At 48.1% G+C, this 26,851-nt stretch overlaps 1 protein-coding gene across 1 annotated transcript; it reads right to left on the reverse strand.

Annotated features, from left to right (window-relative positions):
- LOC144140051 (tetraspanin-33-like) lies at positions 1 to 26,851 on the reverse strand. Its single transcript, XM_077672256.1, has 5 exons — positions 26,732 to 26,851; positions 17,405 to 17,662; positions 5,645 to 5,728; positions 3,934 to 4,152; positions 1 to 243 (listed from the first exon to the last, which is right to left on the reverse strand). The coding sequence occupies exons 1-5, from the start codon at positions 26,849 to 26,851 to the stop codon at positions 1 to 3; spliced, it is 924 nt and encodes a 307-aa protein (XP_077528382.1).

Below are 26,851 nucleotides of genomic sequence, written 5' to 3' on the forward strand. Positions count from 1 at the left end.
TTACCGTCTCCTGTTTTCAGAGGTAAACGAGAGGCTGGGACTCCGGCTGCGCCCGGCCTTTTCCCTCTGCTCGTAGTACGCGCCGTACGCGAGCATCAGGTCGTTGATCTGTTCTCCCACGTTCGAGGCCATGCACTGGAGCAGATACAGCACGGCGTACACCACCAGGACGACGCCCACTATGAGGAAGACGTTGGCGCGGATGTACGCCACGCTGGCGTCCACGCAGTTCCGCGTGTAGATCTGCCGCAGAAGAGGTGAGGGTACAAGAGAGAACAAAAGAAGACGCTGCACCGTAATTGCTTTTTCAGGTACCCGCTCTCTCAAATGTAGAGGTGAGAGGTAGTGGGAGGCAGAAAGTTTCCTTAGGGACAGAGTTGACCGAATCCGTAGGCAAAGAATGCAGAAGAGGTGGGAAGGGTACGGAAGTGGCCTCCTCGTCGTAGCGGCCATTGACAGGTGGATCATGATAATGACGATTCGCGTATTTAAGCTTTGACGCCGTTGTTAAAGGAGCCATAAAGAAAAAATACAAGTTGGGTTTATTAAAAAGAGTGCTTAGCCCCGATAACAATGATACCATTGTCATCGCAATCTTCGAACAAATAACGGATATATTAAAGAAAACGTGTGAAGCAGTCGCGACCCCCTAGCCAATTTCCCACAACTTTTCTATGACGTCATGGAACCTTGTTTGTGCGATTGGCGGCAGCCTAACTGACCTGTCGCGACGACACATGACTGGACGTCTGTAATGGGGCCTCTAGTTCCATTTGACCGAATCACTTGAATGCTAACGTGCAGTTAACGCACTGAAAATTATATTTTATTGTTGGCCCGTATGGCGTCATTCTTGCTCATAACATGTCACTATGGCTTAAAATTTGAAAGTTTTTAAATACTTCTTGCTTTTTTACCGTTAAAAAACATCCTTTGTGGTTCTAATGGAACTGAGTGAGGTACTGAATCCTAGTTCTTTCAAATTTAACGAAGTTGTATTTTCTCTTCATGGCTCATTTAAGTGCCCCCTATATTAACTGCGGTAGAGTAGTTTTAACAGTCCGACATGAGGACGGCTACACCAGAATAAATCTATTCAATAATGAACCTCCTTTGGAATGACGGCTCACCAAAAAACACTTTTTGATAACAACAAAAGGCCTTGGAGGCTGATACTGGACAGAGTTTCGCTGTATATAGAATCGGCTGCTGCACTGCCGCGGCTGCGTCAATGACTCTGGATTTCCCTGAGTCGGGGCCAGGCCTCGTTTTCCCTATCCATCGCTCCCATTTTGGACGCCAATTAATTGACTAGCTCAATAACCACACCGGATAAAAAGAAATGCAACGCGGACAGCATTAACAACCCTTCTAGAAGCTGTTGGAAGGCGCGTACCTGGCCATTACCTGTCGCTGCAATTTCTCTTCAATGCGTTGGGTTATAAATCGTCTGCTATAACCGGAAATAATGACTATCACATATGTAGGCCCATGAGGACCAACTCTGTGCACAAGTCCCCATAGGCATCACAATCGCCTGGGCAATAGAGTTGAGTTGACCTGAGACACCGAGCAGAGTGGCGTTTTCCCACAGACAAATTGTTGCCCTGAATTCGCACAGCCGTGCAGGGCGTGCTGAATGCTTGGGCCTGTCTTCCTCCCTGCGGTCATAGTTTTCCTGTTTGCCTCTTGAGTAATGCACCACGCGTGGGGCTCCTTTATTTTCCGGCTGCGTGTCGATTCTGCTAACAGTCATACACTGTATTACGTGGAGCAATGCTTTATCGACTTACCGTCTTCTCCTGCCTGGCCCTACGGCAGTTTATCCGAAACTGCGACATCGCTCTCAAGCGGAACTCACCTGATCACATTCCTGTGGGAGTCACTCATTGATGAACCACAGGCATAAAAAGCATCGTGTTCCGCTACAAAAACTTTACAATTTCATAGAAATGTTCCTGACAGCCTGGATTGCTTCTTATACCATCTTCTTTACTCAGGAATAAAACAATAAACGCATTTTAGTGTATCCAGTCTGCGCTAGATGGCGCTAGCTGTATGGTTTCATGAAGTAAATAGGAAGAAAACCACGATAGACCAGACACGCTGTGCGGGTACGTTTCAGACACCCGAGAGCACCGTCATCATTATCGTCTCTTTCTCTTCAGTTGTGGGCAACTGCTGAGACGTGCCGCAGGTCTGGGCGCCCGACCGGCATACGTCTCGGTCACATTTCCACACGACCTCTCTGTTCTTCTTCCACGATCGCCCCTCTCGCCGGCTCGCTGGGACTTGCTAATTCATGAACCATTGGGTTAAAAAGCATCGTCTATCGACAAAAAGTTTTACAAAATCATAGGAATGTTCCGGACAGCCTAGTTTGCTTATAGCATCGTATTTACTCAGAAAAAAAAGCAAAAAACGCATGTTGGTTTATATAGTTTTCACTAGATGGTGCCAGCTGTCTAGTAAGCAAGAGTTATTTTTTATTTCAGTACAAAAGTGACATACCTTTAAAGGGACAGACAACCGATTTTTGTAGAGTATATGTTCTCTATCCCAAATGAAAGGGCATCACTTAAAGCACCTTGACGAGAAGCGGTTTTGCTGATGACGCCCTATAACTTTTTAAATCGAAATTTTTAGATCTACGAGCCGTATGTGTCCCTCCCAAAAATAATACTGGTAACAATGACATAGAGTAGCTCGGCAACATACATTTGTCTGTATGCGAAATAAAAAACGATATTTAAAAACTTGTCCCCAGCTAAAAAAGTTTGAATCGCCGTCTTTCCTGTTCCTTTATGTTTTTTTTTTTAATGTAACGGTCTATTTTGCACGAATGCGCCATCTCTTGGGATAGACGATAGGTAGAATCTGGCTTCACGTTGCGGATGTGGGAAGTTTGATTCTCCCCGGGCGCGACGTTTTTTTTAAGCTGCTGTGGGCGTATTTGGAAACTGAAATCACCTATTTTGGCAGAACAAATGCCCCTGACTCAGGCAGAATCGTCAAAGCTCCTTTACTGGGTCTGTTTACTGAACGCTGCCGTTGATTCTGGGCATGGAGGTTCAGTTAGCCACACTGAGAGCAATCCAACGACGGTAGGCTGCGTGTCTTTAAAATTTTCAAAATAGTGTTTAGAAATACATATACCACTTAACCCTGTACAGATACTTCTGTTAAAAGGTTTTCAATACGTAAATAAACGTTTCAGCAGTTAAAGTAGCTGCTAGGTTTGCAGGTCACGTGACAGGGACACATATTGTAGTGTCAAGTTTCGACACTACGAACCGCCCCCCTTCCGATTTCAGGAAGTTTGCTGCCAAATTAAAATTGTTTCCGCCAATTTGTTTAGAAATTGCTTGTGGTTACCGGGCTATATATCAAACGCTAGCTTTCATATGAGCTAGAGAACAAAAATAGGCTGTCCGTCCGTTAAAAATAACCAAACTATGCCGTTATAAACATTTGATTGATTGTTTGTTGGGTGTAACGCGCCAATGCAGCGCAGGCGATGAGACGCGCCGTAGGGGAGGGCTTCAAATTAATTTTGACCACCTGGGGGTCTTTAATGTGCGCCAAAATCTCGTACACACGGGCGCTTTTGCTTATCGCTTTCACCAGAAGAGCGGCCGCCGCGCCCTAGAACATTTATATACACTTCTAAAGCTTTTCATAGGGCTCACGATATTTTTAAATCCGTGAATCATTAACTAGTCAGTTCCATAGGGATGTTAACAGGTGAGAAGATCTTACACACTCGTCTGAAGAGTCTTTCTTCAGAATTTCTTAAATAGGCCACCATAAAGTCGACTCTGCTGCTCCAGGTAAGTGTGTGGAGGACTGTGCAAGCTCTCTGCAGACATATTTTGTTGACCACGTGGACCGAGCAGCACGTGGGAAGGGACGCCCCGCATGCCACTGCCTCACCTTCTGCCAGGCCTCCTGCTCTGTCATGTTGAGCACGTCGGCGCCGCAGAAGCGCCTCTGCAGCCGTGTCTCGAGCCTCTCGTCCTGGGGCGGTCGGCAGCAGGAGGCCGGCACCGAGCAGCGCTCCTTGCTGGGGCTCCATTGGGAGCAGTTGAAGTAGATGTTGTGGTTCCAGTCCAGGTACCGCGCGTCCGTCACGCCGCAGCACAAGAACGACGTCTGCACCGAGAGCACGACGCGAGAAAGCATCTGCAGTTTCTCCTCGGCACATTTATTTAAGTCAGCGAATAAGCAGTATTGCAGCGGAAGACGGGGAATTTCAAAGCACTTTGGTACAATCCTGTTCTTTTACGCGGAATTGTAGATCTAACATTTGCCTTGCCTTGGAATAGTAGGAATTTCAACGAAATGACAAGAGTTTCCAACTTTAAACGATTTTACACATTTCATGTTATAACTAACTCGTTACCAGGCCCTGCGAATGCTACCTTTGCCTGTGCTCTGAAACCAGTTCACTGCAACCAATAAGCAGCAAAGAAGTAGACAGCTAAATCTACCAGAAGGTTACGGCATAATGTTTTACCATGCAGCGTTATGTTGTATACTGCGCAGGGGTCTTTAATTATGTCTTTACATTAAATCTTTTAGGTCAACTGACATTTGAGCTGATGTTTACGGACTCTTATAAGTCAACAAAGGACAACGGTTATCACTGTTCACCGAGGGGGGCGTTGCTTTGCTACTGGCTTATACGCACACATTTAAAGCCTTACAGTATGCACCTAGTTCCAGTGCAAATGCTATTGTCAGTGTTCTGTAGGTTTCATTTATTATTAGATATTAGGATATTCAATACAAATGAACACGGGCACAGAGAGAACAAGCTTTGAGGAACAAAACAGCAGGGGTGGTGGAAATTTCTGAAGTTCTGACTTGACATCACTATTAAATTGAAATTTATTCGTTGATTTCTTGACGGATATGTAGAAACTATCTATTTGCGGAGTCTTTGCGTGAAGCCTACGCTAATACTCCCGTTCAATCGAAAGTAACAGGTTATTTACTGATGGATTTGCAGAAACTATTTGGGATGCTGTTATCATAAGTGCTTGCTTATATTCCTGTTATATTAAAAATTGGGCATTGATTTCCTAATGGCTTTATAGAAAATATCTATTTGGGCAGCCATTATCTGAAGTGCTTGATAATCCGCCTGTGTAATCGATGTTATCGCGCTATGTTTCAGGAATCGACAATCACAGGAGCAATTCATTGCCAGGTGAAGTTATTATGGCTTGAAACATTGCGGAATCAATATTGGTTAATGTACCGATTGAAAGAGTGATGCCTTCAATTAATTGACCGAATGTATTTGGCGAACAAGACTTGCTTATTTTGTCAAATATTTACCAAAGGATCAGCCAAGTTCCCTTTCTGCACGCATGTTACTCCAGGATGAGGCCCCTAATACGATCATAACAGCGACATAGATCAACCTGGCCCACTGAAATTCACTATGCCAGCAATCTTGAATGTCCAAACCCTGCCACTGGAAGCTGATTGGGTAAAATAATCACTGCGAATAGACATTTCAACCACGTGCCCATCTTGAAACTGGTAATACTTCTAAAGCGCTAACGAGACCTTCGTATAAAAAATGGCCCCAAATAACGCTTCGCGAACGCGGTTCACTGTCCCACGTACGTCTTACCTGGGTGTAATCGACGAGTCGTGCGTAGTCTGGGTTGTCTCTGTAGCTTGTGATCAGATCGATGGTGAATAAATTTTGGACGCTCTGCGATGTACGAAAACAAAACGCAAGAAAATTCGCTTGAGTTTTGTCCAATACGCTTCAGGAATGACCGCCGGTTTCCATTTACTCTTTTACGTAAAGGTTATACAGGCCCTCTATGCGTAGGACCTAAGATGTCAGACGCGCTAGCGTCACTTCATCCTTGAGGCAGCGTTTGGGAATGGAGCTTCTGCACTCACCATGTATACTCCACAGACACTGAAGGCCAGCTGAGAGAATTCGACTGGCAGCAATGGGGTTACACGCGGCGCCCATAAAAAACATTGCAGAAATTAAAATTATCTACTTTGCGTCATGCACTTATACGCCGCTTCACCTTTCCGCAAACATTACGTTGCTCTGGTGGCATCTTGCGAGTTAGTTTTCGTAGTTTACCACGGTAGCGCCTTTGTTTTAATAGAGTGTTGTGACTTTTTTATGTCATCATGAGCTTTTCTTTCAAACAGCTGCAATTGCCATTCGGTGCCGCAATTTTGCCATTGTCTTTTTATGCGTCGCTCTGTACTGGGTGATATTGGGCCCTTCTTTCCTTGTCTGGTTAGATTGTTTTCTATGTATCGTTATTTTATTTACGAATCACCACATTTGCTCTATAGGAACGAAAAAATGTCTTAAGTTTGGCAATTGCTCATTTTTTGGCATGTACAAGGGGCTGGCGTGTGTTGCTCTGTGGCAGTTTTGTTTGATTTTGTCCGTCTGCTTGCTTTTTTGCACTCGCGTAGGGACACTGGTTTTGGCAAACCTTCCTGATTTCTTTATCTTAATTTTGGTCTTGTTTTCTGTATATCTAGATTTTTTTTGTTTCTGTTCGACAAATAACCGGGCTTTTCAATATTATTACGACTAAATGTCTTAGTGTTACCAAGTAAGCAATTTTCTGCAGATTGAAGGCGTTATGGAATGCCTAAGCATACTAATAATGTCCGACTCTCCCGAGCGCCTACAAGAGAGGACGAAGCGCACTTTTCTGTTCAGGTGCGGATTCTTGTTCGGGGGCCTCCCTTTGTTTTATGTTCAGTTCCGGTTCGAATAAGGCAATCATCAAACATGTTCACGAACCCATCCGCGGGTCGGGTTGTAAGTTCAAATAAACGCCAGGTATAAAAAATTGTGAAGGTAAATGTTCAAAAACGTCCAGAAAGCCCTTCGGCGCCTTTGACACTGAACCGCCGCTCACGTCCACCAACAAGATGCTACCTGCGTCCCTAACAATTCACAGAGCATCCACCTAATTCTATGTTTATTTTAAATCTAAATATAACTTCTTGCATACAAATATACCGTCGCAATGATCCCACAGGGACAGTATATCATGTGGAAGGTGTTAAAGTTTTATCTTTAAAACGGAAAAATTCCTGTGGCCACTTGTCTGTCTGGCTTCGAAGGCGAAAGCGTGGCGATACTTATCCAGCGCCACCAGTACGTGACTTATCGAAGCTTTCTTTACTGATATATCGCGCCTGCGTGTTTTCTTCGCAATCGTTTTCTATTCTTTCGGCGCGAATTACTCCGACAGGCAGTCTGGTGGACCACATCTTTCCCCCATCTGCGAGGCTGGGGTGCGCTTTTTTCTTCTCACGTGCTGTCACGCTCACCTGCCAGGTATATTCACGAGGCCAACTTTTGTTCTGCTGCTGGCCACGTAAGGAGGAGGCGGCATGGTGGTAACTTAGGCTCTCTGGAGACCCGCGTTCAAACCCCAAACGGAATAAAATGAGTTCCTTTTTTACTATTTGAAGCACCGGCAAGCAACGACACCAACGACGGTTTTTCTTAACTGCGGCGCTTAAGCTTTCGTCATGAAATAGCAGCTGACGACTACTATACTCTCTAATATGAAATCTGTGCACAACGTCAGCTGCAGTGTCCTCGGTCACGGCACATAGCTGCTCAGCCTGAGGAAGTGATCGCGGAATCAGCGAACGCACGAGGGCGTGCGCTACTCTGCCGTTATCTCGGAGTGCGTCGCCGCCGCCGAGCATGTTGTTAAAAATTGTGTTTGAACCTCCCGCGAAAATGCCACATGGTTCGCATATGACACGAACGGAAGACAAGCGTCTGGCAAAAGTGGTAGGGGGAGAACGCTGTCCAGAGGTGATGAATGGCGAGAGTGTGAGGGGAAGTGAGAGAGGTGACGCCATGGCAGCGCGTGCTACCCTCTACCTTACACTTTCCTATGACGATCATCCTTTTTCTATCGGCCTTCGGTGTCTCGTTCGCTCACTTTATTACGCGGACATCGGCTTCGTCGCAGCCACCGCCACCGCGAAACCAGTGTACAAGGCGCCAAAGTGCTGCGCATTAAAATCCCGTTAGTGCCCACTGTTGGGACTGTGCCATCCCAGGCGCAGTCACCTTTGTTCCGACGTTGCCTTGCTCCGTCCGCTATCGACGCGGCTCAGAGCAGAGCGATGAAGTTCTCGACCCGACGAAGAGTTGAAGCAACGTTCATATACCGTATGTACAGGGTAACAAAGGCGTTACATGGCTCGCACACAGCCTACAGCACGGCTCTACTCGGTGCCTCCGAAAAGTGCCGCGCTAGCAGTGCCTCCGGACGGGTTTTATACCCCCCCGGGAGTCTGTTGTAGCGGTCAGCGGTTTTGAATCGCTCCAATCAGGACTCTCGCTGGCCGAAGTTTCAAATCAAACGAATGGAGGCGAAGCGGTTGCGTCAGTAGAGCTGTCACGACGGTGTAAGAGAAGGCGACTCAGTGGCGCCGTGTCCAGGCGTGTTGCTGCGTGTCTGCCGCGGGCCGTTCGTCCGAGGCATGATTACGCCTAGCCATTGCGAAGGGTAAAGGAGAGGTGACTGTGCCGCGCATTCAACTTAGGGCACGCCTGCCGCGGTCGGTTTGGAATCCGCCCAGTCGTCGTGCGTCGCCAAATGGCCAGATGCAGCGAATTTGGGCTGGGCACTCTGGCACAGCACAGCGTGCTGTGCGCCCGTACACGGCTGTTCGCGAGAAGCAGATAATTGCGATTCAAAAGTACTGCCTTCGCCATTTTTGAACAATCTCCAATAGATCTGTGTCATTGTGATGTTTGGGTGAGAGAGTATAGCCGTAAGAAACAACATAATCTTTTTGATTGCCGTTGTCCAATTACCAAAATTTACGACCTTATGCTGATTTCGCCCTAGGCCATCCCCAAATACAGGGAGGCCATGGATACAAAACACAAGTTCAATTAATCAAAAAATGGCTATATCCCCGCTGTAAACCGTGTTTTGAACCTCGAGACAAAGGAACAAAGTCTTGAACGAACAAAGGAAGAACATGTCTATAAGATACACCGACAGGCAATCCGAGAAGCGTCCACGACGGCAAGGCTTGGCGTAGTTTTTGACGCGTCATCACCATAGGTCGGCAAAACAGAAAGAACTCACTCAAACTCAATCAGATTTTTTTTTATTTACGCTGTACTCAATCAAACTCAGACTCAAAAAGTTCGTCTGTTCACAAAATCACTCGTACTCACTCATCAAATACTCATTTGTAATCGTACTCTCTTGTACTCAAACTCATTTGTCCTCACGAGTATTCGTACTCAATCTGTACTCATGAGTACTGAATATGTACTCATGAGTACTCACTCTGTACTCATGAGTACTCAATGAGTACTACTGCTCATGAGTACTACTCATGAATACTACTCATTCTGCACTCGCGAGTACTACTCATTCTGCACTCACGAGTACTACTCATTCTGCACTCAAGAGTACTACTCATTCTGCACTCATGAGTACTCAATCAGTACTCATGAGTACTCAATTTGTATTACTCACGAATAATCAACTTATCTGCACTGTTAGCTAGGTCGTAGCTCGAATGAAAGACTAAGTAGAAAAAATAAATTGTTTAATTGATTAGAAAAACACAGGTTACGTATAAATCAGGACAGAGGAAGAAAACGTCTGACGCGGTGCACTGTCGTTGGGCGACTTACTGTCCGAAGGCAAATACACTGTACATGTGAGAAAGCGAAACGGAACGTAAGCACTCGCGTTGCGCCTGGCGTCTCTTCTTGTTCTCAGGCCGGGTCGGGCTCAGGGGAGCTCGGGGCTTGTCGGTGCGGCCGTGGCCGTAAACTGCGTTTTATGCGTGTCTTCGGGTGGCAGCTTTTGTCGTCCGTTTTCGTTTCCGGGCGCGCTGATACGTGTCCTAATCGTGCTCTGAATCCGAAATGCGCCTGCCCCAGGCACAATGAAGCGTTCGCCTAGATTGACGTCCGTTCGTATCCAGATCAGTGTCCGCTTGTTCACAGATGCTCGATGCTGGCGTTTGTTTTTTGTTGTTCCAGATACTAGAAACTTCGTTAAGAGGGTGTTCTTCTCGTTGAGTTTCGGTGAATTTCAAATCTGCTTGATTTTATTGTGTGTGTGCCGTGGGATTCACTTCGTCAGACCTGAACTTGACAGTGTTTACGGCGTTGCGTTGGTTGCGCCGCTCCCGTCGGCGCTTTTGTTCGTGTAGCTCGTCGCGTGCTTGATGCATGTGGGGGCGTAGTCGTCTGGTTTGTCTGGTGGCGAGCTGCGCTGTGTAGGGAGGGCATAGTTCGGCGCGTTGAGGACGTTGCTTGAATTGACGCGTGCGTTGCGTATGGTGCGGGAGCCGTTTGGCTTTTCGTTTAGTGTGCGGTAGCGGGGTGTCTTCGTAGGGTGGCATGGCTGATCGGTCAAAGTCGTTGCAGCTCCGTGCTCGCAGTCGCCGTGGTTGTTTCGGAAGTGAAACCGTTGTGGTGGGGAAGCGGGCGTAGTTCGTGCCGTCCGTTCGGTCCCACATTCCTCGGCGTCGCAAGCGTGACTTCATCGTCAGGGAATTCGATGCTTCGTCTGGATCGGGTTCATTCGTTGCCGTTCTTGCCGTGTCCGTGTCGTCGCTCAAGACCTCGTCTTTTGCCCGTTGTTTCGAGGATGCTATAATCGCTATCTTTTCCATACAAGTAGGATCCGTTTATCGCGAGTCCGCTTGCTCGCGGTTGCGTCCTCTTGTACGAAATGGTGTTTGTCGTGTGAGTCTCGATCGCAGCGCGGGTGCCGGTGATCTTGTTAATTCTGGCTCGGACATGCCGCGTGCGCTGGCCGTGTCTTTGCTCGTTGACGGACCTACTTGCACGAGTGTCATGTCGTTCGTCCGCTGGACTCGGGCGGGAGCAGCAGGTGTTGGAGAGCTCGTACTTTCCGGTAGGGTAGAACCGCGTGCGCTGGGTCTTTTGTTGCTTGTGGCCAGGTGATTTCTGCGGTTGTAACATTCGCTGGCCAAGTCCGGATAGCACCTGCAGTGGGAGCGGAGGATGTCGCGAACAGCAGTTTCCTCCGTGTGTGCTGCGGCTTCGTGGCGTTCCGTGCGTTGTGCATTTCGTTCTCTGTGGTCAGCTCCACTGGTTCAAGTGGGATGTCGTTCGTCACTTCTGGGGCGTTTCGTGCGCTGTGCGTCTCGTTTTATCTATGAAACTCCCCTATAATTGGGGTGCGGTCATTCGCCACGTATGGTGCATCTCGGGCACCGTGCGTCTTGCTCGCTTGTCGTGGCCATATCCACCAATCCGGATGCGATGTCGTTGGTTGCGTGAACCCGCGCCGGGACAGCACGTGCGGAAAATGTACGTACCGGCTCCGTTGCGTTCCGTGCTCTCAGCGTTCCGTTCGTGTACGTCTGTAGCGGAAGAGCAGGTGCCAGGAACGTGGTGCCTTCTGGCTCGTGCGCGCTGCGTACGTTGCGCATCTCGTTGCTCGTTGCTGGAATGACCTGCGCGTGGGCGATGTAGCTCGTGGGCGATGTAGCAGAGCAACGTGTGTTCGTGATCTCGCCAGAAATGCACTGACCTTCGATGCGTCTCCGTAATCGTGGCGATTACCTGGGAAAGGTCCGGTGAGCACGCAATCACAATTTTGCATGCGTCGTCTCGTTCATGTGCGTTCCGTCGTGCATTCTGCCTGTGCTCGGATCTCGTTCAGTCCAGGTACCGGGGAAAACGTGCGGCCGACTCTCGCCAGTTGTCTCAGAAAACTTTCTCGTTCACCACGCAGCCTTCTGCTCTCAAACACCGCCGCTTGCAGGGTCATCTGCCGTTTGTTGTCGGAGGCAGCCTGAAGTAGCGTTGGCACATTCGTTCGTTTGGAGAGATGGCGACGTTCTTCGTTGTCCTCTAGAAGACGCAATATGATGTCGTCCTTACGGCCAGAACAGGGTAGCCCTCGCAATCGTAGTGCGCTCACGAACTGCTGTTTCTTCGTAGAGCATAGGACGTAGCGTTCCGTTGAAGTCAGCACTGTGTCGACCACCGCTGGCGTGGAGTGCATCGGTGCCCTATGTCTGCGTGCTGCACTCTCGTAGTCGTGGTGCTGTCCGTCCAGGTTGTTCGTCCGTTCGTCCTCCCGTGGCCTTAAATCATGATCCTGTCGACTGCAACATCTTAGCTAGGTCGTGGCTCGAATGAAAGGCTAAACAGAAAAAATAAAATGTTTAACTAATTAGAAATACTGACATTACATACACATCAGGACAGAGGAGCCCGAGAAGAAAACGTCTTACACGGTGCATTGTCGTAGGGCTTCCCACTGCGCGAAGGCACGTACACGGGAGAGAGCGAAACGGGACGTACGCACTCGCGTTTTGAATCGCGGGCTGAATCGTGGCTGAATCGCGGGGCAGTTGGCCAGTTGTAGAGAGGGCGCATTATGTACGTGAAGCTACTTAACGGCTACCCCAGTAGCTCCCATGTGTACAGCGGGGCGTGATATTAAGTTGCCATAATGAATTATCTTTATGACGGACACAGACAGACAGACTGACAGGCCAACATTGTCGCGCTCAAGTGGCCAAAGAAAGACTATCGTCTTTAAAACCATCTGGAAAGAGACGCTGCCGCCGCTGTTCCGAATTCTGCGAACATTGCGCAACCGTACCCCTCGCAACCGCCGCCAGCCCGCAAAGTAAGAGATAAACAGAAAGACGAAAACCGGCTAGCGCGCGAAAAGCCAAAGAGGGAGGTCCCGCCGCGAAAAAGGGACAGGACGGGCACTACGCGTCGTTGTGTCTATTTCCGTTAACAGCTAGGCCAAAACCCACACGGGTCTGATCTTACTAATTTTTCTATGCGTGTGTGTGCGGTTAACCAGAGCGCCCGACACAAATTTGCTGCACCTGGCGACGCGCCGACGGTGGGCCCGATTCGTGCCTCGGTCAGCCAGCCCGCGGCAGACGTGCCGCAACTGGCGGCAAACGGCGCCGCCGAGTCTACTCTCCTTTTCCCATCGAGACGACCGCACCAAATCATGCTTGGGACGACCGGTCCACAAAAGACACGCAGCGACGAGTAGACTCTGGAGACGGCGCCGCTGAGTCGCCTCCCCTTTCCCATTCGTGGCTCGGCTGACGCAATCCCTTCGCCTGCATTCGCCGGATCCAAACTGCGGCCAGTGATAGTCCTGATTGGAAAGATTCGAACTGCACGCGGCTGCGGCGGAACCCCGGGGGTATAAAACCAGCCCTGAAGCAGCGGCTGTGCGGCGGCATTTCATCGGAGGCACTCAGTTGAGAAGTGCCTTTGTACGAGCCATGTAACGCTCAAGATTGCTACCTTTGTATATATTGTATATGAATGCAGCTTAAAATCACCGTCTGCTCGACAACTTCATCGCTCTCCTCTGCGCAGCGTCGATGGCGGACTGAGCAGGGCAACGTCGCAACATCTATGCATCTGTATTGTTAACCTGTGGCTTTTGTATCTATGTTGTACAACGCGCCCCTTATGTAACACCCCCTGTGGTGTCTTTAAGGAAATAAAGTGAAGTGAATCGAACAGTGGTGACTGAGCTAGAATGGCCCAGTCCCAACAGTGTGTGTGTGTGTGTTCGGGGGGGGGGGGGCGGAGGGTATCGGTCGCAGTCGAGGGCCGCAGTGCACCCAGTTGCTGCCGGTACTTGGCAGCCGTTACAGCAGCGTAGAACTGGTCTGCCGTGCTTTGTGTACTCGAGAACAAAGTTTGTGGACGCGTTTTTCGGAGGCGTGATAGCTTGCACTGACGTCACTGTATTGCCGTGTTGGTGGGTTGGTTGCACAGTGGAAATCTGCAGCTCTTATCTCGAGCAACGCGGATGAAGCTGACAGCGATCGATCAAAAAGTGCGGTGACGTCGTTATGTACAATCCACATGTTTTACGAGACGTTCCAAGATAGGAGCTTAAGCGAGAATCCTGGCGTCTGGCGTTGGCGTTCATCAATTCAAAACAATTCCTTCACGAGGCCACTCACAGTGCGAGCTTAAACTCCGCGGTATAGTTGCTAGCGAGGGGTGGTCGCCCCGCCAGTAAACAGTAGTGAAGGTAGGGGAATAACAACCACCGAAATTCACCATCATCGTCAGCGCCCTCATTACACGGTGGCATAAACGAGAAGCGGCGAATCGGGTTTCCACTCGAAAGTAAAGCCAATCGAAAGCAAAACGCTCCTCCAGCGGCAAGATGACATAGCTCTTCGACAAAATATGCAAGGCTAAACAAGGCGCCGCAAGCGTTGAACTGGATATTATGATGGCCGATTCACAACTCACAAACGTGCTTAATTGTACTCGGATATTTTATTTCCATTGCTGGGGCAAATTCCACCGCCGCGCCTGCACGCCGTAGTGCACGGTGGGGCTATATGCTCACTTGTAAATGGCACTACACGAGACCATATTACTAGCGAACCTGAGCAAAATGTTTCAAAATGGGAACCTAATAAAACCATATGGGCGCACGTACATCAGCCAAACTGTCGCTTGAATACGCACAGCTAACGTTACAAACCACGCAGTCCGTGTGATGCGAGTTACGTAAATTAACTGCGAGTGTTGAAATGAGCGGTTCGGCTCACGAAACGACTACACAGCGTGACATGCGTCTATGGAAACTTCTGAAGACCGAAAAAGAGAGACTTCAGTATGCCTAGTTCGTGCGTTGTTAGCAGCCTCCACCGCCTCTCCCCTAAAACAATTGGAAGGGAGCAAGCGCAATGAAGCCGCCACGCGTTCAGAGGCCGTGTCAACAAAAATAACTGCGGCAGTCAACAAGTGCCATAGGAGAAGAGCAACTGCGGCCGCGTTTCCCGCCGGGCCCTCACCCCCTCCTTTTTCCCTCTTCACCATGACCCCTTTGCGAGCGACCGCCGAAAAACGCTTACAGCGCCAAACAGGGACCGGGAAAGGAGGGAGGTGCAGTTTTCGTTGTGTAATTTTACCATGCTTGACAGTTAAGGTGCACAGCGGCACCGCTAAATGTTTGCGACTCGTACACGCGCGTCCAGACTCGAGCTCGTGATAAAACTTGTTTGCGCTACTGTGCTCAGGAGTGCATATACTCATGAATACACAGTACTCATGAGTACACAGTATTCATGAGTATTGTACTCAAGAGTGCTGTGTACTCGTGAGTACTGTATACTCATGAGTACTGTGTACTCATGAGTACTGTGTATTCATGAGTACTGTGTACTCATGAGTACTGTGTACTCATGAGTACTCATACTCATTAGTACTCAAACTCTTGAGTACTCAATACTGTACTCATGAGTACTGTACTCACGAGTAGTGAACTTACCCCTGTACTCACTCGTCATCGTACTCACTATTTTTGTCTGGGTGTGTGATCACTCATCATCGTACTCACTCATGAGTTTGAGTACAAATGAGTACAAATGAGTGTACTCACGAGTGAGTACGCCGACCTATGGTCATCACACGCCTCAGGAACCTGGTCGCTTAACGAACAGCTAGAAAAGGGGCCGTATTTAAATGCCGACCTCCTTAAGATCCTGTTTAAGCTTCACGACTTCATTATCGGAATTACGGCAGATGTTCAGAAGGCCTTTTTGTAGGCCGGAATTCGCCAAGAAAATCGAGTTACACGCTGTTTCACGTGGTTTGAGGAATAACTATCAGCGGAGAGACCATTGCGAAAATAGACGAAATAATGAGAACGACTTCTGTTCTGTTCGGCACTTCTGTAAGCCCCTTTCTGTTACCGGGTACATTGAAGTACCACTTAGGTCACCTTAAACCGAATCATCAGGATTCCGCAACAAAGCTCGAAAGCAACCTTCTACGTCGATGATTTGGTGTTCGGGGCTTCAACTGCAGCGCATGCCCTTCAACCTTACAAATACACAAAGGCCAGAATACCGCTGGCCGAAGTGGGAATGATGGGGCAGACTACGAACTGCTATCTGTTGAGACCCAAATTCAAAAACGTGGGCAAGGCAATTTCAACTGATGGTGTCTCTACAACGAGAGTTCTTCGACTGCCATAAAACTGCAACAAAAGCACCGTTTCTGTGATCTTTAATACAATAAAAGAAGTCGTAATTGGAAGACGCAGTTACGAGGCAAGTGTGCTCAAAGCTTCACCATGAATCTTCCATACCTGAGGATTGCCCCTAAGCGTTACTCCCATCTTTCTTCGTTTCATGACCCGTTGCATCGAACTAAGTTACGTTTCCAAATGTTTTGAAAGGCTCCAAGTAACGCCCTCCATTTGATCTCCGGATTTACGCATTCGTTGTATACTATTCTTTGTAAGGGTAGAAGTAGTCTGAGCCTTCCTCGGCAGACAGAGTTGGCGCCTAGAACGTTGCCTAGGTCAAGTACCAGAGGCAGCCTGTGCGGACCCGCAGGTTCTTCGCGCCCCCTGCTATGTCAGGTATTAGCATGACCGTATTAGCACCACTGCGGTCGTCGGGGGGTCTACATTGCTGGTACGTACTGAGGGCCCAGAGACAAGTAGAACGGTGACATGAGGGTGCGGGCTACTGCTACACCAGGGTTGCTTGATCACTCTCTGGTAAGCACTAAGATGTACTAGTTGCATCCCTAACAACCTTCTAGGCATGGTAGCTCTTATTTACGTAGTTTCTCAGCAATCACGAATAACGTTTTCTTCCCTTCCAGGAGGGGAAGAGAGCTTTGAAACAGCTTTAATATTTATATTTCCGACACAAAACTGTTGCTTGTCACATATACAGTTTAGTTGTCTGCTTCGAGCTACGTCGCTAATACTCACATCTAGGTAATCGCCGGCGTGTCGCTGAGAACATGTAATCTGGCGTTCGTCGTGCATACATAGTAGCAGCGTTAACAGGGCATCTGTTGGGGCTAGTTGGTTATGCATAGCTTGAATGGAAAGCGCTTAAACTTTGACTGGTAAACAAGGACGAGAAAAACTACAACACAGGACGAAGCGCAAACTAACAACTGATTTATTTACGTGGATGAACATATATATACACACGTGCTTGTGTGAAAAGGAGACACAAAAAACAAAAAGACAAAACAAAATCAAAGACAAAACAAAGACAAAAACAAAATCTTTTTGTTTTTTGTGTCTCCTTTTCACACAAGCACGTGTGTATATATATGTTCATCCACGTAAATAAATCAGTTGTTAGTTTGCGCTTCGTCCTGTGTTGTAGTTTTTCTCGTCCTTGTTTACCAGTCAAAGTTTAAGCGCTTTCCATTCAAGCTATAGTAGCAGCGGCTCCTAATATTTCCAAAAAATCGAGGTCATTCCAAAGCGGTAGCCCTCTGTTGCGTGTTAATGGCTCAGATGCTGTAGTACTTAATAAATTACTAGGTCTGACATCCGCTGTGTCTGTGTGAGACTATAGGTGGAGCACTCACGTTTCTGCTGAGGAACGGTATCAGGACGCAGACGGCAAGGACACACAGGTCGAGGCACATGAGCAGCGAGAGGCCGCGCTGGTAGCAGGCGAGGAAGCACAGGTTCTCCCTCAGCGCCCCCATGTACCCCACGAAGCTGATGAGAAGGAGAACGCTGGAGACGACGAGCACGGGTATGGGCAGGTTCACGATGAAGCTGACCAGCAGAGGGCGGTTGCGGAAAGAGATCTCCTCGTACTGCTCCACGATTGTCACCACCTACGAGTGAGAAACAGGTCTCTAGATGTAGTACGAAATGCTTCTCAAGCTGCTAAGGCACCTTTTACTAAGGCACCTTTTCAGGTGATTATGATGATGTCAGGTGAGTATGTGAGTAACATTAAAAAGCCGATACCGTAGCAGGTGAGAATAAAATGGTGAGAGGTAATTAACGTGCTAACCTCATCATGTGCAGCTTTCCGGCTAATCGCAGTTCATTCAAAACTAATTACTTTGCAGTGAATTATTGTAATGCAATGAAATTTCGTGCAGCTGGTATTATGGGGCAAGAGCATACTTTGTGCGCTGACTCGGATTATCCACGTTGACTCACCATATTCCAGAACCATGACAACTATCGCATTAAAATTTATGGGGAGTACCTTTTGCAATTATTTACAAAGACTGTTTATAGTTCTGCAAAGTATTCTCAAAGTATCCATGCCCAAGTCAGTTTCTTGCTTTATGCGAAATATTACTTTCATGAAATTTCTTTTAAGTTTCTAGCTGAGTGGCCGGACATTTGATGGAGAAAGCTGGAGATGATCCTCGAGGAAGCACACTTTGTGATTATTTGTCGGACGCCACCACTCACGCCCCCATTTTGGAAGGCCGCTAGTTGTCTCTCTTGGCGTTGAGCGCGACCAGGGGCGTAGCTGATTCGCGCGCCTCCGTGACGTCGGCTTAGGACTCTCGCATTTGTTGTCTGCTTCATTCGGGCTCGCTCTCCCTGCTGTTTCTTTCGGCTCGGTTGACGTCTGATGCTTGTCCGCACCATATTTTGCGTGTGCGGATGTTTTTATTATAATGGACTTAAAATCGAATACACTAGCTCAAGGCGCAAGTTAAAGTATAGTTTTGGACACCGCTACAGAAGAAACATTGCCGGCGTCGCCCTATTCCTTGAGAAGCCGGTCCTGTGCGGAGCGCGAGGATTCGGAGATAGGCGTCAGCGCTTGTATTAAGCAATCTTTCGAACAAAAAGAACAGCCAGCTGCTAGCAACCGACAGCAGCAAAAATACAAGACCAAAACAAATTCCAGGCCTTCGGGGCTGTTGGCTTGCGCAGAAGGCATTACGATTCCCGGTAATCATATTTAAGGTAAAACAGTTTTTGAAACCTTGCCGAACGCTCGAAAGTGTTGCATCGTATCATTTTACGTTGTCATCGCATGAAAGTATGCCTACATGCACTATGGGTTGTAAAAACTGTTGATTAAATTCCAAATAACCCACTGTGTGTATAGGAGCGTGTTGGTTTTATACTATGTTTCGAACCAACATGGAGGTTTATTGAGCAAAACGACTTACGTCTACGGTAAAGATACAGTAACACTCTGGTTGTACAGACCTGGAGGGATATTTCCGTGCATTTCCCAACGCCATATCTTCCCAATATTCACATATGCGTTATAGTAAAAATGCAGTCAAGAGGAGAAGCAGGAGTATTAGGAGGGGGAGAAAACTTTATTTAACAGGAAAATCGAGCAGATTAGTGGGCCGTGTCCTCAGTCCACGACACGAGTGTAAAAGTAATTTTCTTCAGTTCATAGAACGCTATTCTCAGTAGATCAGGATTGGTTCTTTACGCCTGGAAGGGTTGGAAAGGAATAAAGAGCTGCTTGGAAACATTCATCGGTTTCGATTTTTGTAACATATTCACGCATACTACTTATTGCGCTCACTAACCAGTATATCAAGCCATTAACACCGTAATCATGTCATAAATGTTCGGGTTGAGAGCCATTACGTTATGATAACGATGGTTACGATAGAAATGCAGCGCACAAAAGCCGCCTTCGAGTACTCTGGACAACGTTGCACAAGCCTTCTCATTGTATTTGCATGAGAATTAACAACACACGCTGCGGTTATGCAGCTTCTTGTACGCAGCCATAACGAAAGCCAATTTGTGAAGAAGGGTATGTATGCCATACAGTCTGAAGAAAATATCCACACGATCTTTGTGAGCCTCCCAAACATACCCAAACCTAATATTAAGACGTTTGCGACGGTGCAGAGAAATAATGCGTTGGGCACAGAGAAAAAAATAAAACATTCGTCTGATGCAGGTCAACAATTACAAAAAAAAAATAATAAGACAGTCGCTTTATATCCTGAGGTTCGATGCTCGTGTAGGGGCCCGCTACATGGTACGTAGCATTAGACTGTTGAGTCTTCATAAAAGCATCTCAAAAATACTCTAGGGAAGGAAGCCTACACATTTTGAATACTGATCGAGGAGCTCTGAGCGTTGAATCTCGCGAATAAGACAGAAAGGACGAGGTACACACGATATTCTGACCGTTGCCCTCAAGAAAGTTGTTCTCTCTCTCTCCTCGTGTGTTGTAAACCTGTACGGGATACAGCTTGATATTATTCAGATGTGTCAGAAGCTGGCAAAAATAACTGGATTACCAGAAATACGCTTTTTGATGCATTAAAGCATCAAATCGGGCAATTTCTAGCAAGGGCACTGCTGCCCCTCACAAGCGGAGTGTAGCAGACGACAGCGGCGTGAGTCCCTAAACCGACGTCAGTGCCGGATGGCGTCACTCAAACATCTCATCGCCAATAAGGGCCGGTTCTCGGAACTCGCTGCCGGCTGTCTCATGGTTGCGTCGACAATAATTGTCTAAACGAACTGCCGATTCCAGTTGTTGTTACATTGCGGCCCTAAGTCATGCTTCTCCACTTCCGTCTGTGTGTATTTGTGCTTCTAAATTTCCAAGGATTGAGCAGTAAGTAACCAAAATTGCAGCAGTACTGAATAGTGTACTTCAGTACAATAGTAAATAGTGTGCCGAAAGCAGTTAGTGTGCCATTTCTGTGACTAAAACCCCACTTGTTTTTTAAATAAAATCAGGAAAAACAGCATCTTCTGAATTGGCGTAGAGTCTTACAGGGCGCTCCGGTAGGTGGACAAAGAACTGGCCATTGCTCTTTTCCAGAAAAAGTCCTCAAGTGCCCAATATAATACTGCACAACAACCTTCTGTACTGAGCAAGCAAGCAGGAAATTCAACAAGGGAGCGTGGGTGATCGGCCGTGGGTATAGGCCTCCTGCGCTGCCCAGGGGGCGCTGCGCAAGCGGCTTCGGGCAGTACTTCCGGGTAGTACAAAGCTGCGCGGGTCCCATAGGATCCCGTGTTGACAGAAGCGAAATGCGCTCGACGCTCCCGATTGTTTTGCGACGTGGTCACCAGCGCATCCCCGACGCGTCCGATCTATTTCAGCGATCAACTTGGCATTAGGGGAAAAAGCTTTGCAGCGCTTAACACGTTTACAGCGCCGACGAAAGTGCCGGGACCGTTACGGCGCCAGCTACTCGCAGGTTCACCGATCGATGGTCGTACGAAGTGAAATTTTAAGTAAAATTTCTATTTTAAAGTAATACTCTAGGTGACAAAGACTTCTCCAAAACAGCCGATCAAAAAAGAGTGACGCAATCGGCGATGATCGCGCTTTAAAAAGCCAGCGAGTCCGGCGGACCGCAGGCTCGCCTCGGCGCGCCGCTCTTTTGCGTACCTGCACACTATGCGTGCACTTTCATTAAACAGTGCTCGTTTGCGTCGCCGTTACGAATACATGGTGCAGCGTTAGCTTGCCGTTTTGTTGCGTGTCTCAGTGACAAAATGCCGCGACCGTCAAAAGCGTGAAATCTGTTTTGCGATTCCGAAATTGGTGGCCGTAAAACAAAGTGGTCGGGCGAACTAAGAGGCCGCTCTCTTTCCTTGTTTGCTCTCACTTTACTTAATTACGCTCTTGCAGAATATATTCCCAGTTCGCACTTAATAGCCTAGAATGAGGGTCAGCAACAACCGAGTTCCATGCAGCCGACACGGCGGAGGGCTGGACGGCAAATCGAAGGGGGGGGGGGGGGACGTGAAGGGGGGCTTTGAATGCAAAGAGAAAAAAATGAGCGAATTTCTAATAATATTTGACAATAATCTGGCGAAGTGTGAAGAGGGGGGGGGGGCAATTCAACTGGAGGACGCCAATTCTCTGTTCTTGTCTCGCTGTCTAACTCCATTTGAAGTCTAACCTGGCGTGTCGGCGTTCAGATTCGACGACCCCTGCAACATCAAACCAACACAGTCAGTGATGATCGTATGTAAATATTCGGGGCCCCGCGCCGTGTATGCGGCTGTGTTATGTTATGTTGTGTTATGTGATTTTATAGAAGTACACACCTCTGCAGGCAGCGGGCGTGTGATTTCGTGCGTGTTTTGCATTCTTTAATAGCGCTTAAAGCGACACTGAAGTGATATGTAAACATTGCGGGAATACTTGCGCAAATTGTAGTCCGGAGTCCCCAGGCCATGTTACGAGAACTCTGGGCGCGTTTACGCGATTTTATATAGTAGAAAAATGAATTCGAAAATGCTGTCCTCCTCTCTTTACGCTCGCCCATTTTCTGCTGCGTTTTCGTGTGACGTCGAGAGGAGCCGAGCTCGCAATTGGCTGCGCTACTGCACGGCTCCCCGGCCTTCAGACAGAGTCAGTCGGCCCAGCGTTTCGTTCGCCGGCCGCCGACGGGTCGTCGCAATTCGTTCGCTCAGCTGAAACGAACCCAGGACACATTTGTGAATAGAAGAATCGGCCTTTCTTTACTTGGTTAGTTTGTACACTGTATCTAGCTCCAAGTCAAGGTCGCTTCACACAAGCGCTGCACAAGCGCACATGCGACGCTTCCCTGACTGGTACGCCAGTAGGAAAATATAAGGCCTCTTGAAGGCGGGAGAAGAGTCAGCGAAGTCAATATAAGTACTAAGGAAATAAAATCAACTGATATTTTTACCGTACAGCGTAAAAACAGGGTGCGGGAAGCACTTTTTTGCGCTGAGCGAACAAGCACAGAGGCCAGCAGCACGACTACGCATCAGCGAACGCTTTTCCGTCTAAGAAATGCAATGCTAGACGTGAGATATTGTGGAAACGTGGGGGATGCTTACTGCACGAGCACAAAACAACAAATAGTCACCTAAGCTGCTTGAAATGCCAAAACGAAATAAAAGTGTAAACTTGTTGTACAATATATACCTTATATTACCAAACTTGGCTAGCCCATCCCGTGGCCGAGAAAGGAAATAAAGACAAAAAAAAAGTCCCCTGGCCGAGTGGTCTGGGGCGTTAGGTTCGTTGCCGCAGGTGTTTTGCAAGTCACGAGTTCGAGTCCCCGCGGGTACCTGCTGTTTTTTTTTTGTAAGTTAGCTTTTTCGTTTTCTGTCGATGTTTTCTACATTGAGTTCACGTTTTTTTGGGCCGCAACGTTCATGGCTCCACGAACTAGTTCACAGAACGCGCGCAGGCTGGCACTGGCGCGCTAGCGAGTTCTCGTTGGCGTGCTGTTGCCATAAGCACCGACTGCTTGCGGGCAGTGGGCACAGGCCAGAATGAACAGACCCTTGGCCTGGTGCGAACACGCTTTTTACGGTACAGGCATGAGTGAGGCAAGCTCCAAATATGGGGGAAAAGCGCATGACATTTGGGCGTCTGCGGGTATGCGGAGGGCGTCCATGCACTGCGTAGGCCTCGGCTAGTGAATGCTACGATTCCAAGCCGTCCTGGGAGGCTTATCTTTATGCATTTTTACAGCTGACAACATGGCAGAAGCGTGGTACGATGATTACTGAGTTATTGGGAATGCCCATCCAACAACGCCACCGGTTGTGTTTTACAGAACCGAAACCGAAACCGAAACTTGTTTGGTTGCTCACCTTGGGCATCGTCCAATCACGGTGCCCGCTCAGCCCAACGTCACAGCTTTAGTTGGTGCGGCCGCCGCAAACCGCGCATGGTAGTTTTTCTTCTTTCGCGCTTTGTAAAATAATTACCGATTTGTGAACCGGATAAACGATGAAAAGTGTGCTAATTTGAGCCAGTCTACGCAGTGCAAGCAAAAACGGGAGCTTGACAAATTCACTTCAGTGTCCCTTTAATTTGTTTATTTAATTGGCGCTATTGCCCCACCTACTCGCTAGTATACATGTACCCTGCCGTTCGTAAATCGTGCGGCGTAAAACGTTACGCAAGAATAATTTAGTTTGCGAAAATACGAAACAAAATTTCCACTCGTTTCAATGGCGGTGCCAGGCCAGCAGTGTCAGCTGAGTCGGCTGCGCAATTCCTGCGTTCGCTTGCATGCTCCCGATGAAGCAACCTTTAGCAGTTACCTCACGATGTAAGATGAGCAGCGTTCCGTGTTTATGCTACTCGTGAACTTTCCTTTGTCGACCGCACGCAAGAAGAAAAAACTGTAACTGTCGTCAAACAGTTAAACCACCCGACCTGGCGATACTGTCCCACGCCGCGACCTCCGCGACAACTCACTCAAAAGAAAGCCGACAAATCGGCTTCTTTTAGCGGATATTATTTTGTTTAGCCTCTCCAGCTACTGTAAGTGCTATTTCATACAATATGCAATCATTTAAACACGCCACAAAGCACCATAACCAACTTTCACTCTGGCTTGTAATTTAAAACACATGGAGGGCGGTGGGGGTCGTCTGCTTTTGTACTACCCAGAGGCGTCGGCCTCTAGGGGCGCTGCATGTCGCCAAAACTCCAGCGCAGGAGGCCTATACATGGTCGGTTTGCAGGGAATGGTTTTGTACCCACATAAGACACCATGCAGATGAAAAAAGCTATTGCGCCTAGGGCGGTGTCATGCAGCTCGCGAGGTTTTTCGCCTTGAACCCGTGTCGTCGTCAGAACAGTATAAGTGAAGCCGCCGTGCTGTCTACTCTGCGCGCACAGCTGAAAACAACGCTGGGACAATTATGATTTCTCACGGCGTCTAGAGGACACAGTACGTCTGGACGAAGACCTCGGCTGGCTACCGCGTCCACTCGCGAAAAAAAACGGCCCTTTCGAGTTTGGGGAAATCGTAGGCAGGGAGACAAATAGAAATAATTATCGCCGCCGCAAGCTCGAGGTTAATTCCGTATTACTCGGCGGCAACCCACGCATTATACGGACAGTTTAATTTCTGCCCAGTAATGACATGGCACGAGAGTTGTTTAGTGCCGCACATTTCAATACACCATTCCACTTTCCAAGAGTCGGCGCTTGTTCTAACTGCCGTTTGTCGGTTATGTGGTGAAGTGCCCACTTCACCTCCGTGACCAAGTGACTTCCGTACGTTGAGGAGGCTAATTGTTCGGCTGATGGCTGTGAGTTACAGGTTTCCCTGCGACTTCAGGCCCTACCCTATGCTCGTGCAGGATCTGAAGGGGTGCCTCCGACAGAGATAAGGGACGAGGTTTCCTAATGCTGATTTTGGTCGAAAAGGAGCGTTCATGTTTAACCAGTAAGCTAGGCAGTTTCTGGAGACACGCACGGTCTTGTCGGTTTAAGCTAGGATTGGAATTTATTCACCCCCTCAAGATAAAGGGGATTTCGAGATGAAGGTTTGCGCCAGAAATCATAGCGGTAATATTGGGAAAACAAGTTCGGCATTTGGACGCTACTGTTTTCGCAGACACTACGTCATAAGGAACGCTCGAGTTGTCACACTATTTTCGGGCTTTATGCTATGCCACATTGGTACTCCCCTCCTTTCGATTCATGTAATAGAAGCGCATATTGACATATAAACAGGTTTGCTGTATCCGTGATGCTAAGTCACCCATTGCAGAAATACAGTGTGGCCCTTGGCGTTAAAAACACCGAGGACATTTTGTGTGCTGTATTGTGATTCTGGCTGCCAGCGTGGGTGTTAAAACCAAATATTATAAATCTTTGCCGCTTTGTTTAACAATTTCGGACTCAAAGAAAGTTACCCTCCCCAAGCAGACGTGTAGGAGGCACGCATAGGAGCTTCTCCATCCAACAGGAATAACCTCTCCCCGCACTTGAGACGCTTTTGAATCCAATTCTACGGCTTCGGGCACCTTGAAGGGAAGCTTTCTACGGCTGGGCAGAAATGCGGCCGCGGTCCTGTGTACGCAGAAAACCCTTCCGGTGCAACCCCACGCACTTGCGCGAAAAGCACAGTTTGGAGAGGAGTTAGAAGTAAGCGTAAAGAGAGCGCCTAGATTTACAGATGACGCAACTGCACTCCCGCATCTACCGACACTGCTAAAGCTGGAATGGCGCATTGGAGGGGCGAAAAACAGTATCTCTGGACATGTCCAGCCTTCAGTCGCCACCGTACCTTCACCGCCCCCAACCCTCAACTAGACCACACTCTACTGGACACGTCCTTACTCGCACAAATAGCGACGTATTCTCTAAAGAGTGGCCTAGCACGACTGGTATAGGAGCGCCATCGGTGACTGTCGTGCTGGGGCTATTTAGCAATGTACACAATTACGACTCCGGCCTACGACTGCCTCAACTATTGGACTTCATCAAGACATCAATGTGGGCAAGTACTGAAGCGATTGGCTTTCATTTCCCTCCTTCCTTCCCTTACCACGTTCGGACCTCTGGTCTTCCTGTCTCAATAAATGCTTTTCAATCGATTAATCTCGCAGCAGCTAGAGCACGCGCCCTGACAGCTATTGCGTGACGCAGGGGCTCAAGCGACAACGTCGGGCATGAGTCCGTCGTTCTTAAATAATCATTGGTTCTCTTATTTTTTTGTGCGACTGCGTATTTTGAGCAATCGCGTTGTGTAGTTCAAATTTATTTCAACATCCATATCTGCACAATTCTAACGCATCCCTATTCTGACGCGCACGTAAGTTTACTTTTATGAAAATCCGAAAAAATAATCTGACCCCTAAAATACCGCGCAAATGTAAAAGACATGACACTACACAACTTGCAGAAGACATGTCGTTTGACGTACGCAACTGTGGCCGAAATAATTTCTTGTGCTTCATAAACTTGCTTACTCAGCTGCAAGGGGGGAAATTCAAAACCGATTTTGGTTTTGAGCCCGATTGTAACACACCCGCAAATTTCAATGCTACCTTTTGGGAAAAGAGGCGCGCCTAAGAATCGTTGAAATGCAGTATGTTACGCAAACAGGGTAGCATCACTAGCTGCTGTCGTTGCACTGCCTTGTTCATTTGTCATGAGCTGTGAATATGTCGTCTAAAGCAATCTATTCGTCACTTACGCAGACGATGCCGACGATGAAAGATAGGCAGAAGACGAGCAGATTCAGGATCACCAGCGGCAGTCGGCACAAGGGGTTCACATCTCCCAAGATTGCTTCCGAAGTACCCAACGAGCCCAT

The sequence above is a fragment of the Haemaphysalis longicornis genome, unplaced genomic scaffold (genome assembly GCF_048455015.1).
Source record: "Haemaphysalis longicornis isolate Haplotype H1 unplaced genomic scaffold, Haemaphysalis longicornis Haplotype H1 scaffold_5, whole genome shotgun sequence".
Taxonomy (NCBI): Eukaryota; Metazoa; Arthropoda; class Arachnida; order Ixodida; family Ixodidae; genus Haemaphysalis; species Haemaphysalis longicornis.